The sequence below is a fragment of the Schistocerca cancellata genome, chromosome 6 (assembly GCF_023864275.1).
Source record: "Schistocerca cancellata isolate TAMUIC-IGC-003103 chromosome 6, iqSchCanc2.1, whole genome shotgun sequence".
Classification (NCBI taxonomy): Eukaryota; Metazoa; Arthropoda; class Insecta; order Orthoptera; family Acrididae; genus Schistocerca; species Schistocerca cancellata.
In genome coordinates, this window is record NC_064631.1 from 433,953,754 (window position 1) to 433,967,898 (window position 14,145).

Consider the following 14,145-nt stretch of genomic DNA (forward strand, 5'->3'; position numbering starts at 1 on the left):
GGAAGTAGGTTACAACTCTGAGATGAAAAGGTCAGCACAGGAGAGGAATTCATAGCGGGCCGCATCAAACCAGTCAGAAGACTCAGGGAAAAAACACCCAGATATTTCAATACTTAAACTGTGTCACACCAGACACTAGTAATACTGTATCTGAAAACTACAGCTCTGTTGTTCCTACTCATCTGCATTAAGTTCCATTTTTCCACATTTAGAGCCAGCTGCCATTCATCACACCAACAGGAAATTTTGTCTAAGTCGTCTTGTATCTTCCTACAGCTATTCAACTTCGACACATTACCATACACCACAGCATCATCAGCAAACAACCGCAGACTGCTGCCCACCCTGTCTGCCAAATCATTAATGTATATAGTAAACAACAGCAGTCCTATCACACACATCCCCTCACCCTCACTGAGTGCAGCTCTCTGCCAACACACCCACCAGTCTTTTCCCCTTCATGCCCCACTCCTTTTCCATTTCCTCCCCCCTCTCCTTCCCTTCCCCCTCCAGCCACCTGATGCTGTGCCTGGCAGCCTTGTCCTGCCACCTAATTCCTGCCCACTCTGCCAGGCAGCACTGACTCCTCTCCTCCCATCCGTTTCCTGGTATCCCTCCTACTTCCCCTCCTCACTCTGGACTGCTGCTTCCAGTCAATGCAAAAAGTATCACATTCTGGACAGAGCAGCTGGAAATAGCAGCCGTGTGTGTGAGGTGTGCTTGCTTGTGTCCATGTGTCTGTGTTTTTCGTTTCCTTTCTGCAGAAGGCTTTGACCGAAAGCTCAATGTGTAACAACAGTCTTTCTGTTGTGCCTGTCTGCTACTCACCGTAAAGCAGCTGCTGGTGACCTACTACAGCACTTCACCGCTGGGTCCAAGAGTCAAGGCTCACCTTCCAGCATCATCAGAAGTGGGCTTGAGCTTGTCATATGAACTATGAAAGTTGAAGGGATTTCCTGAAGCTACATAAAAATACATTTTGCACAAGAAGTTGCTATTAAGGCAAAATTTTAATTTTCTTTCATATTTATAGGTATTGTAATTTCTTCCCTCACATCTTATGAGCTTATATTGATGACCCTTTCACCAGAATATAAAAACTCCCTCTACTGCTCACTCACAGTAGCACAGAAGCAGTTTCTGGCACCACTTTTGTACTTATAACCAGCTGGTGACACTTTCTTTCACATTATCCTGGAACTGCAATCAGCAAGGAATAACTAAAGTTGTAGAAATATGTGAAAACCACTAGCACCCTGATTACAGCTATCTGCCTAAAGTCATAGTCATTACATTGTAATCAGCATTATTGGAAATGAGAATATCCATTTATGTAAGTCTGTTGTTTGTTTCAGACTGAACCACAAGTCCACAGAGTTAACAGTGACTTTCTGTTATCATGTTCCGCATTTTCGAAAAAACATACATAGCAACCATTCAGATTCTGTTCTTATTTTATCACATAATAAAGTAAAAAAGCTTGAAAGGCATCAAATTAGGCAACTTTCATATAAGCACTGATAACCTCGCCATTGAGCGCCTGTAAGCCCCTTTCCTCCATTCATATATTAAAGAAAATATTATGAAAATAAATGATATATGAGAGTGAGAAATTAACTTACTTGTCATACACCTCAACTACAATTTCATAGTAATCCTCTACTATAACTGCCCAGTTGTGATGAGGTAAAATGTCCAGCTTGATGTAAGCAGGACTTGCTACGGTCAAACTTGCACTTGGTATCTTTATACCAGTCTCTTTCTCATTCACATTGCGGTCATGTAGCAACACTTTAGTCTTTCCTAGTTTTTTTCCTGTCACAATATTTGTCCTCTTATCTAATGAAGCAATGCTATGATCCTCCATCTCCAAATAATACTGCTGTGAATTTATTATTTCTTCAAGTTTACCATGCTGAATCTACGGAAAAAATGCAGTTATTCTATGTTTACTCCATTTTTGCAATGTGCAATAATGCTTCATAAAACTAAAAATATGTTCTTGGTCAAGAGAGCATTCACCTATCTACCTACACACAGAAGATCATTGAATCTCTATGGAAACAACTGAACACAATACAAAATACAAGCAAAGCTATAAACTAGATTTGCAATTATATTCATCAGCAGAGATCACCTGTAATGCTATGGACACCATAACAACAAATTTCACACAATGAATAATCTGTTATCCTTAATGTATGTTGTAATAGTATATAACATATCTAACAAATGTATGCAATAATTTGGTACTACATAAAACCTGTGACGTGGCTCTTACTACAGATTTTTTACTCACCATGTAAACAAGACTCATCTTGAATGGTATTACATACGTTTATAATAGTTACTAGCAAACCTGACAATGCTTCGCAACTGCAAAATGTGTAAGGGACTTGTATATAGGTCATAATCTCCTCATCCCCTCTCCCTTTGTCCATCTCCTCCTGTCCATCTCCCCCCCCCCTTTTGTCATTCTCCATATCCTCCCCCCTTCCCTCAAACATTATCCATTTCTTCCTCCCTCCCACAAAAAACAAGCCTTTCTCCATCTCCTCTACACCCCTCTCTACCTATCTTCTCCTTCACCCTCTCTCCATCTATTTTCTCCCCTCCCCCTCTCTGTCCATATCACTCTCCCCCTTTCTCGCCAACATTCTACCTTGTTTATTGTTATTTAAAGCAAGATCTCAACTGGGAAATGAAGTCACTTTAAATGAAAGGATAGATCAGTTCAGATCATTAATATAAGGGATACAGGAGAGACCCCCCCTTCTGCTTCGAGGGTAGTAACTTCAATTACAGTGTTTCTTTGTTTAATTTGTGAACAGTTAGAACTGCAAAGTTTCGGATGATTCACATTCTATAGCGATATTATTATTATTATGAGTCAAAAAGTAACAAATAAAATATGCCTCTTTCCTCTTAACTGACTCTGACGAAAAAAAAAAAAAAAAACCAGAACACTGATGTGTATATAATTTTGTTTAAAATTATATACAAGGAGAAAGAATGTATGTGCAAGAACCAATTCGTATAATGGTCTAAATGACCTGCTATCCAAGTTAAAACTGACAGTGAGAAAGAAAGCGAAACTGCACATTTTCACATCACAGAAATTTCTTTCTGCAGTCAGTTTTAACAGAAAGTCTACACACTGTTGTTTAAAAATATATATATATAGCCTAGCCTATGTCCATCTGAATGTTAGTAGAGTATCGTGTAACAATTTGAAGTAAAACAATGAAAAACTTTCTGAGATTTTTAGTAACAACGTTTCCCCTTTATGTATTACATACATATTTGTATACCACATATAATGAAAAAAATGTATGGTCTTTGACCATCGAAAGTTTATTAGAGTATTGTGAAAAATTTGAAGTAAATTGGTCTAATACTTCTCAAAATTTTTGGTAACAACATTGTCTTTATACAGTGAGTGTGTGTCTACCTATATAATTTAAAAACATATACAGCCTGTATCTGTCCAAATGTTTATTAGAGCATCACGTGAAAAAGTGAAGTAAATTGATCAAGAACTTTTCAAGATTTTCGGTAATGATGTTAAACAACAACTTATTTTTATAACAATATTGTGAAAGGATAGTTGCTACTCACCATATAGTGGAGATGCTGAGTTACAGACAGGCACAACAAAAAGACTGTCAGAAAATGAGCTTTTGGCCAACGAGGTCTTCATCAAAAATAGTCATCATGCACATGCGCGAGCGCGCACACACACACACACACACACACACACACACACACACACACACACACACACAGACCTTAGTCTCTGGCTGCTGCGGCCAGACTGTGAGCAGCAGCATGTATGGGTTATGCAGCTGGGTGGTGGGGATAAGGAGGAGGCTGGGGTGGGGAGTGGGAGGGAAAGCAGGGTAGGGGTGGGGGACGGGAAAGTGCTGCTTGTGGGAGCATACAGGAACAATGTGGAGGGAGGGTAGGGCAGCTAGGTTCAGTTGGATGGTTAGACAGAGGGCAGAGGGGGGGGGGGGGGGTCGTAACCGTAAAGGAGAGAAGTAAAAAGACTGAGGCTGTGTTGGTGGAATACAGGGCTGTGTAGCAACGGAATGGGAACAGCAGTACATAGCCCTATATTCCAACAACGCACCCTCAGTCCTTTTACTTCTCTCTTCCTTTTCCGCAACCCACCCTCCCTTGCCCTCCGTCTAACCCCCCTGCACATAGCTGCGGGGTGAGGGGGGGGGGGGTCTATTTTCAACAAAGACCTTGTCAGCTCATTTTCTGACAGTCTTTTTGTTGTGCCTATTTGAGACTCAGCACCTCTGCTGTATGGTGAACAGCAACTATCTTTTTCATAATATTGTTACATTCCATCCTGGCTTTTTCACTGTTTAACTCATTTTTATATATTTATATAGATATATGTTTTATATAATACATATAGTTTAGATAAGAAGAGAACAGAACCTTTTGAAATGTGCTGCTACAGAAGAATGCTGAAGATTAGACGGGTAGACCACATAACTAATGAGGAGGTGTTGAATAGAATTGGGGAGAAGAGAAATTTGTGGTACAACTTGACTAGAAGAAGGGATCGGTTGGTAGGACATATTCTGAGACATCAAGGGATCACCAATTTAGTATTGGAGGGCAATGTGGAGGGTAAATATCATAGAGGGAGACCAAGGCTGCAGTAGGTACTGGGAGATGATGAAGCTTGCACAGGATAGATTAGCATGGAGAGCTGCATCAAACCAGTCTCTGGACTGAAGACCACAACAACAACAACAACAACAACAATACATATATTTAAAAATATGTAGCCTATGTCTGACCAAATGTTTATTAGAGTATCATGTAAAAATCTGAAGTGCATCAACCAAGAACTTACCGAGATTTTTCTTAAAAATCTTTCCCCTTTATATAAAATGTTAGCCTATGTCCATCCAAACATCTATTAGGGAATTGTGTAAAAATTTCAAGTAAATTGGTCATGAGCTATTTGAGACGTTTGTTAAAAATGTTGAACAAAATTTCATTTTTATGTGTTTTCATACACCACACATATTTAAAAATAAGTCATCTATGTCATCCGAATGTATATTAGGGTACTGTAAAAATTTGAAGTAAATGGGTCAGGAACATTTCGAATTTTTTTCTAACTACGTTTCCCTTTTATGTAGTATATATTTATAGACCATATATATTAAAAATTTGCAGAATATGTCTGCCTGAATATTTATTAGAGTATCATGAAAAGTCCAAAATCTGAAGTAATTCAGTCAAGAACTTTTGGAGAATTTTGTTAACAATGCTCCTCTTTTAGATGGTGTGTGTGTGTGTGTGTGTGTGTGTGTGTGTGTGTCCATTGTGCATTTGTTAGAGTATCGCGTAAAAATTTTTGGCAATTTCATCAAGAACTTTCTGAGATTTTTGTCAGCAACCTTTTGCATTTTTTTAGTTTGTATATACTTATAAACCACATACATTTTAAAAATGCGTAGCCTATGTCTGTCCAAACATTTATTAGAGTATCCTGTCAAAATCTGAAGTTAATTGGTCAAGAACTTTTCAAGATTTTTGGTAACAACTTGTAGCTGTCCATTTTTCACAGCGCAACTCACACCATGCATGTTATTCAATAGATTCCATACCTTTCTTTCATTATCTCTGAATTAATGGTAGTGGTCAAGACACGTATTGTTGCTTTTCTCACATTCAAAAAGAACAGTACGACAAAATGCCACAAAAATGCAAAGCACAGCGCAAACATTAGAGAAGATGAATAAAAAACATTACATGTGCCACAAAAATAGTCCTACAGCAATTTGTTTACATATTATCTAATAGAAAAAGTACTTTGACATTTCTTCATGGAAAACATGAAAAAACAGATAATATTCCATTCCACACTCCTGAGACAGTACATGAAGTTAAGCAATATGCACACATTTGGTGCAGGTGCTGCATCTGCAGGTAATATAAGTAATATCATATGCCTCTTTAAGAAGAGCATGTTTGCCACCTTCTGCAATTTTCTGTTAAGTTTAAAATTGCGTTTTTTGACAGATACTGGGAATGACAAACTCGATTTCTCTAAGACTCCCCACACAGCTAGCAAGTAGAATGTTATAGTGGTATCACTCACCTTATTTATAATCACATTATCATACTCATTTCTGAAAAGCCAGTTCATCACTAGTATCATAAAAAGGTGATGTTTGCAAGTGATCAGCATTTGTGTTAAATTCATTTCCATACTTGAAACTTCATTTCAACAGTGTTGGTATAAAATGACACACAACGAGCCATGAATAAAAATCATGGAATAGGTGCAACATTGTTATTCACATGATGCATTATACACCACTTTACGACATAGAGCTCGTAAAGTCATGAGCGATGATTGAGATTAAGGTTCATCATTCATTGATGAGCAGATGCCACAATCCATCAATAACAGCACAACGTACTTCGTCTTGTGGGAGGGATGCATCACAGCAGTTTTAGTATGTGAAGTATCATTATCCCTTCATTGGTGGAACAGCTTTGGGCTGACAACATAATGACTGCAGCACAATGTATGAAACAGAGCTACTTCTACAGCAACATCATGTATCACAGATTAGGCAGAGTATGCGTTCAATGAATTCCCTGCTTGCGAAGGTGGTATAGACAATTTGGGATTTCTTTTTTGTTAATTCTGTCTGCCCTCTTTAATAGCACCAAGGTTTTCTCCAAATGCTCCATTGTTAATCTTTCATAACACCACTTGAAAGTCTCTCTGAACTTTATTGAGAGAGATTCAGGGCTTCTGATATGGCAAAGACTTTTGAATAGATGCTTTAGAAGCAAAACAAGTATTATCCACTCATTTCCACATGATGGTATGGTGTAGATTTAGGAAATCCATGCAACAGCCGATTTAGTTCCCTTCTTAGTGCCATACCCAAAATATGTTGATCTCTCATTTCAATAATTTTACTACAGACCTCTTCGAAAACTTTGTGAAAGTGCGTTCCATTATATACTTTATGCAGAGAGCAACACTGGGAAGTAAGCAGTAGTGGACACCCAGTAGGTTGAATGAATGATGCACCATGAGGTTAGCCCTCTTGCCTTCAAGTGCAGCATAAACTGTTAATCCACTTCCTAAAATGGGTACCAGACATCTCGTCAAATGTTTAATATTCACATGAGTTTCCCTCATTTGGTGTCTAGGTAGATTAAATCTCTTTTCTCCTAACATAACTTAAAACTGCTACCCAATGAGCTCACTCCTCCACCCTCCTGTATTTTTAGACATGGAGCAAAAAACTGGAGTCAGCATTAATGAATAGTGAGCACAATACGAGGTTCATAACTGTGAATGTTATTCCACTGCAAATAAAGTGACACTTAATACAGAACTTCTAGGAGCACTGTTCTGCTGCCTGAAACAAGTCATAAGCAGTGAGGTATTGGAAAATAAAAGTTTAGAAATGATGAACAGTATAAATATGAGAAATTTAATATATAGTGCCCACATGCGCCCGTGTAAGATATTAAGCATGAAAGTAGTATCACACACTTTCATACCACACACCAGTGTATCAAACACTTTCATGTCCCACACTTTCTCTCTGTCAAAGGAAACACCTACTAACTGTTACCCATGTAGGATAGCCAGCTATACAATTGCCTCCATCAGGCTGAGGGTATTGATAGTCCTCCACTTTCGAAACAACTAATGAGCTTCTTGGTTTCTACATGGTAGGTTAACAGGTGGCTCACCATGTGATCTTACAGATGCTTATTATTAGACATGTAAGGCCCTTACAAGTTTTCAGTGGGTAGATGGAGATTGCCTCCCTCCATAAAAATTGAATTTTTACTGTATACACAATCTAATAAGAAAAGTATGTGGAGTAGTAGTTCCGGTGGCCAGAGCACTAGACAGAGTGGGCTCTAGCTCTCACATGGAGAAAGGGTGATTGTATTCTATGTCATTATTGGAAATTAAATGTCAATTGCTCTTCTTCTGGCCTCAATGCTGAGGTAAAAGGCAGAAGCCATGCTAATTATGATGGTTACATTAGCATAATGTTCTAATATTGTTTAGAAATGTCTGTAGTGCTTGTGTTAAGATTCCCCTGTTCAAGTGAAGTGAAGCTCATATTGGCAACCCAGATAGTGAGCTGGGATTCTCTTGACAACTTTCCAAACTTTTCAGAAAAATTTTATCTGCTTCATGAGTTCAGGAACTCCTGCCATCACTGTTGTTTGGTCTTCTTAATAATTCATCTCATTTTTTTCTTTGAAAACTGAAACACTGTGCAGGTTTCTGTCACTGGTCTGCACTTGTGCCTTAGGAGTGCCACCTGCCTGCCTGTGATCATTCAGTGGCAATCATTGTTCTACAAAGCACAAGGTGCCAACCAAATCACCCTGACAACTTTGGTATAAATGTACTAGAGTACTACAATCATGCTGAAGAAGTGACCCATCCAGCCCTGGTTGGGTCACATCTTAGTAACCCAGACATAGTACAACCAGTTAGCTCTGTCCAGCATTAATTTCAGAAGCTTACTTTCTGAGAATGGCGAGTGTGAATCCACATGGGGAAACAATTGTGTGTGTGAAGAGCAGAATCTAATTCAAACAGATGTAGAGCATAATGATGGTCAAAAGTGTGGAACAGTCCCAAGTAACAAAAGTGCAGAACAATCCTAAAGTATGTGCTTAAATGAGTGATGTGCCTGATACTGAATACGGATGTGTCTTCAGAATGAATAAGACTCTCAATGATTCTTACCCTCCGGCTGGAAGAGAAGGAGTCCTAAGAACATTTTGTGTGTTAAAGTAACTCAGAAGAACGAACGGGAGAGGTGATTTAGTCTTCAGTCTCCGTTCCAGCATTCACTTGGTATAAGGTTTAGAGTGCATTTTGTTACCTTTGTATGAGTATTTATTGTGACTGCAGTTTCTGGGGTATGGGAAATGAAATTTCTCACTGAAAAACACAGCAATGCCCCCTTAACTGTCTCATGAGACCATTATTTTCGACCAAATAATTCCTTATCACAAAGGCACCTCATGATTTACAATGGCTGTTTGAAGAATCTGCAGTGAATTAAGAGTGTGAATTGGAACTGCTGTTCTCAGGTGAGCAGAAACTGGCAGCCTGAAGTTGACATCATAATTCAGAGTGCCTATTTCCATATCACTGAATGGTGAATGCTAGGTTAGAAGGCAGAGTGAAAAAGAGTGATCCATTCGGGATTCGATCTCATGACCTTAAGGTTTCCAACCACTCACTCTACTGTTAGACCACCATGCCAGACATCAATTAGATCCCGCTTACTGTATTCTCGAGGCACTGCTGCTGCCTTGAGTTACAGCAGCTGTTCACTAGGCAGTAATGGCACGTTTTCACATCTTCTCCTTATATCATCATAATTCAGACAATTTATATACAATATTAATAATTTATATACAAAAATCTTCCTCAGCAGTTAGAGAGATTAACCTGCATATACAGACACAAGCATTTTCATTTTATATATACAAAGATTATATATAAAATCCTTCCTTGTTAATCAGTGTGTCTATTAGTCAAAACCAGATCAGAATCCCTACAGCAGTTCAAAAGCTCACAGTAACCATTTTGCGGGCACATTTTTTGTAGCAAAGATTATTTTTTTGCTAACGTATTAGAATCGTGATCAACTGACTATATATTTTTTTAAATAATTTTTATGATTTAGAACCAAAAACTATGGTGGTACTTATATCACCACGGCACCTTTGTGAGGTATTAAAACTAATGGTAAATGGATTTCCCATTTCCCTTCTGTGAGCTATTACATGTTGCCACTACATGTCAAAAAATAATGAACAGTGTTTTCTGTTTTTATTTTATGTTTTCTTTTACTTTATTTAAAAATAATTGTTAACAATATTAAAGTTTACTTACTGCAATGTGAAAACAGTCCTCAAAACCTTATCAAGCAAAAAAGGTAAGAGCTGATACAGGTCACACTAATGTGTATTGCAGGAGTGATTGCAGGAGTGAAGCAATGTGTTGCGACAACAGTAGCGATCCCATGACAAACAAAAACTGATTATTTTAGCAGTTTTCATACACCTGGTCCAATGTACTAGACACTCTACAGATGGTGCAACAGACCAGCACTAGATGCCAGGAGCGTACAGAAGGGGTAACACACATTCCCTTAAACATTGTAAACAAATACATTTAGTGGGAAGTATATTCCCCACAGCCCGTGAAAGGCTTAACGTGACCACCTTTTGTTGCGCAGACCGCTACAAGACATGCAGGAAAAGTGACAATGGGGTTCTGCAAGATACCTACAGGGATGCGGAGCCATGTCGACTCCACTGCTGCTTACATGCATTGTGGTATTAAAAGCATATCAATTAATTGTGAAATCCTGATGCAGCCATCATGAAGATGTGTTTGATGAACCACCCGTTGTACATAATGTGGTAGTTCCAAATATGGCCAAAAGAGATCTCAAGTTGCATTGCTCCATATGATGCATCTGTAGTGATTGTTCTATGCCACCAAGAGCACACTGCTGCATGTTTTTGTCCACTGCAACCAAGTGCTTAATTGCTCCCATCCTTATGTGATATAGTGGTGATACAGCTTTTTATTACAGGTAAGATACTGCCTAATATATACTCAGAATCACTGTAGAATTCATGGTATTTAGATATATTTCATGGGAGATGACTGTTTCAAGAATAACTCAGAGTTCACAATATACAGCGTGCATTCCATAAGTAATGCGACCAATTTTTTTCTGACGCAACGGTACACCACAGCGTGTTTTAACCGGCTGGGCTAAGTGGAGGGGGATTCTAGCTTCAAAACACTCTTTGCCTCATTCGGCTGCAAGCTTCCAAAGAGTCAGGACATCATTCTGTAGAGCAACGGTACACTATCAAATTTTGCTTTAAACTTGGGAAGTCTGCCACTGAAATGTTTCCATTACTTCAGCATGCCTTTGGGACTGATTGTTTGTCCAAATCACAAGTTTTCCAATGGCACATGTCGTTCATGGAGGGCCGAGAAGAGATCACCGACGAACCTCGCAGTAGACGACCATCAACCGCACGAGTCAACGAAAATGTCATGCGTGTGCACGATTGTTTGAACTCTGACAGATGGCTGAGCCTTCAATTGATAGCACAAACTCTAAACATGTCAAACACAACCGTTCTCTGCATTGTGACCGAAGATTTGCACATGAGAAAGGTGTGTGCCAAACTCGTCCAAAAAGTGTTGAACGACGAACACAAGCACATGCAAGTGCTTCGGTGCCGAGAAATGCTGGAAATTCGTGAAAATTATCCTCATTTTTTAAACTCAGTTGATCACTGGTGATGAGTCGTGGATTTTTGAGTACGACCCTGAGACAAAAAGGCAGAGTTCAGAGTCGCCCCGTCCCAAGAAGGCACACATGAGCAAGTCAAGGATCAAAACCATGCTCATTGTCTTCTTTGACGTCAGAGGCATTGTCCACCATGAATTTGTACCTACCGGGACTACAGTGAACTCAGCTTTCTACTTGGAAGTGCTCAAAAGACTGAAAAGGTGGGTCTCACGCTGCCGAAGCGACATCAAGGACACGTGGAAAGTTCACCACGGCAACGCGCCGAGTCACAGCACCTTCATCGTCAATGACTTCCTGGCCAGGACCAAGACCCCACTGGTTCCCCAGCCTCCCTACAGTCCTGACCTGGCTCCCACTGACTGTTTTTTGTTGTTTCCTCGGTTAAAAGGAGTCATGAAAGGAAAACTTTGGGACATGATTGAAAGCATCCAGGTGCATGTTACATCAGCTCTAAAGGACATTCCGGAAAAGGCATTCCAGGCTGCCTTCCAGGCATGGAAACACCAGCTCCAGAAGTGTATCGACACAAGAGGGTGCTATATTGAAATTTTTTTATTATTTGTATGAATATATTCAATAAATGGTTTTTTATGAATTTGGTCGCATTACTTATGGAACACACCTTGTATACCACCATCAATGTTCCTGCACTGCATTAGAAACTGGGTGAAACATCACGTACTGTTGCAGATTTTGTGCATTGTTTGTGCAGTAAAACTGCATACACTTAATTCAAGATGTTATCTTCCATCTCAGTTTATAATGAATCGTTATATGGAAGCACTGAAATACCTTCAAGTCAGACTTCATCAGACGATGATGCAGATTTTAGTGATGACCCAGATTACTGAGCACCTTGTTCAGGAATTATTATTTCTGAAACAAGCTCTTCAAACGAAGGTGATTCATGAGAGAAAATACACAATCAAACAATGGCCATCTCATGTTACTGTTCTCATGGAACTGCTAAAACATGATAAAGAACAAAAAAGTGATGAATATGACTGGGCTACAAATGACACTGTGTTGTGTATTGTAAAATGGAAGTACAAAAGAACTGTGCATTTGTTCTCAACCATTCATGATCTGAAAACCACAACAGAAGTATTTCGGAAAGAAAAGGATGTAACTGTAATGAAGTTGCCTTGCCCTCTACAGGTTGTTGATTACAATAGAAATATCAACTCTGTGGATAAATTAGATCACAGGAAATCAATATACAAAACTGACAGAAAGCGTTGGACATGGTGGCCTCACAAAAAAGAGTTGGACATGGTACCCTCACATCTTCTTTTGCTATACTAATGAAAGTATCGTGAATGCCTTTGTGCTTCATAAGGAACTGAAGGTTGTAACAATGAAAATGAAGAAATTTCAGAAGGAAGTGTTCAGAAGTCTTGTAAGCAACACATTGGTTGCTTTAAGGAAGAAAGGCAGGCAACTGAACCATCCAGTACAGCTCGCAAAGACAAACCTTGCATACCTAAAAGTGTGAGAACAAAAAGTTCAGCACATCAGCCACAAAGAACTACATGACAAAGATGTGCAAATTGCAGGGGAAAAAAAGAAAAGAAAAGAAAAGGGGGGAGGGGGCAGAAAGGACCGAATGGGTGTGTTGTGTGTGACTGGTACCTCTCTACTAAGGGAAAAGTAAGTCTTGCTTCCAAGACTACCATGCTGCTTGAAGTGTTACAATTTATCTCCTATCTCTGTGCATTAAAGAGTTAAATGTGGGGAGTCTGGTTGCCAGAGTACTATGGTAAACTCATCCTAATGCTCTTCAAACCAAGCACTTACACTGTGAGCTGTGTGACGCATTTTATTCTCCTGCTGGTAGATGCCATCGCTCCAAAGAAAAACAAACTGCATGTAGGGATGGACATGGCCCCTAAGGACAGATGCATACTTGGTTTGATCCATTGTGCCTTCCAGAATGACAAGGACAAGACCATCTAGAGTATGCCACAAAAACATTCCCCAAAACACGTTGAACATGCCAACGGCCAACTGTTCGATGGAGCATGAAATGTGATTCATCTGAAAGGTCACCTGTTGCAATCAGTGGGAATTCAGTTGTGGTATTGGCATGAAAATTCTAGTCTTCATCCCCAATGAAAAGTATTTAGCATGAGTGCATAAACCAGGCACCTGCTGCAGAAGCTCACACACAGCAACGTTTACTGAATGCTCAATGAGGAGACTGCAGGTAGCCCCTTGGTTCACCTGGGTTGTCAGTTGCTCAACAGATGCATATCTATTTGTTCAACCACATCTCCACAGCCCTTGATTAGGTACATGCGATTGCATTAGAGACAACTCGGTGTCGAGTATAGACTCCTGATGAAAGCTAGCCCACGTGTCCTAGTAACAAGGATCCCACAGTAAATGCGCCAAGGAAATCAAATACTCTTTTGGCAGTGGTGGGGCCTGAGGATGGTGGTAAAGTGCTGCCGAAACCAGTCGTGTGACAGAATACAGACATTCTCAAGATACAGCTGCAGTGGTACTTCTTCTCATATATTTTTCACCCCTGTCATCTATGGCCCATGGTGCACAAGAGCTGCCTCAGCGCTGATTTTGGATAGTGCCATTTTGTGATGCACAGTGTACTTTAACCACAGGGGCACACAAACAATTTACAAACTCAACCATTTCAGAAATACTTCCATCCTTGGCCCAAAAGCTAATGATTGTGCCCTTTTGGGCATCACGTAAATCACTACATTTCCATATTACAACTGCACTGTTTTCTGTGTCT

General features: G+C 39.6%; 1 protein-coding gene across 1 annotated transcript in view; it reads right to left on the reverse strand.

Moving 5' to 3' along the window:
• Window positions 1–14,145, reverse strand: part of LOC126088118 (nuclear pore membrane glycoprotein 210) — a 241,665-nt gene that overhangs the window by 164,825 nt on the left and 62,695 nt on the right. The window contains exon 5 of the mRNA XM_049906217.1: window positions 1,623–1,921. Coding sequence (XP_049762174.1) covers window positions 1,623–1,921 — 299 coding nt within the window. The remainder of the gene's footprint in view (window positions 1–1,622; window positions 1,922–14,145) is intronic.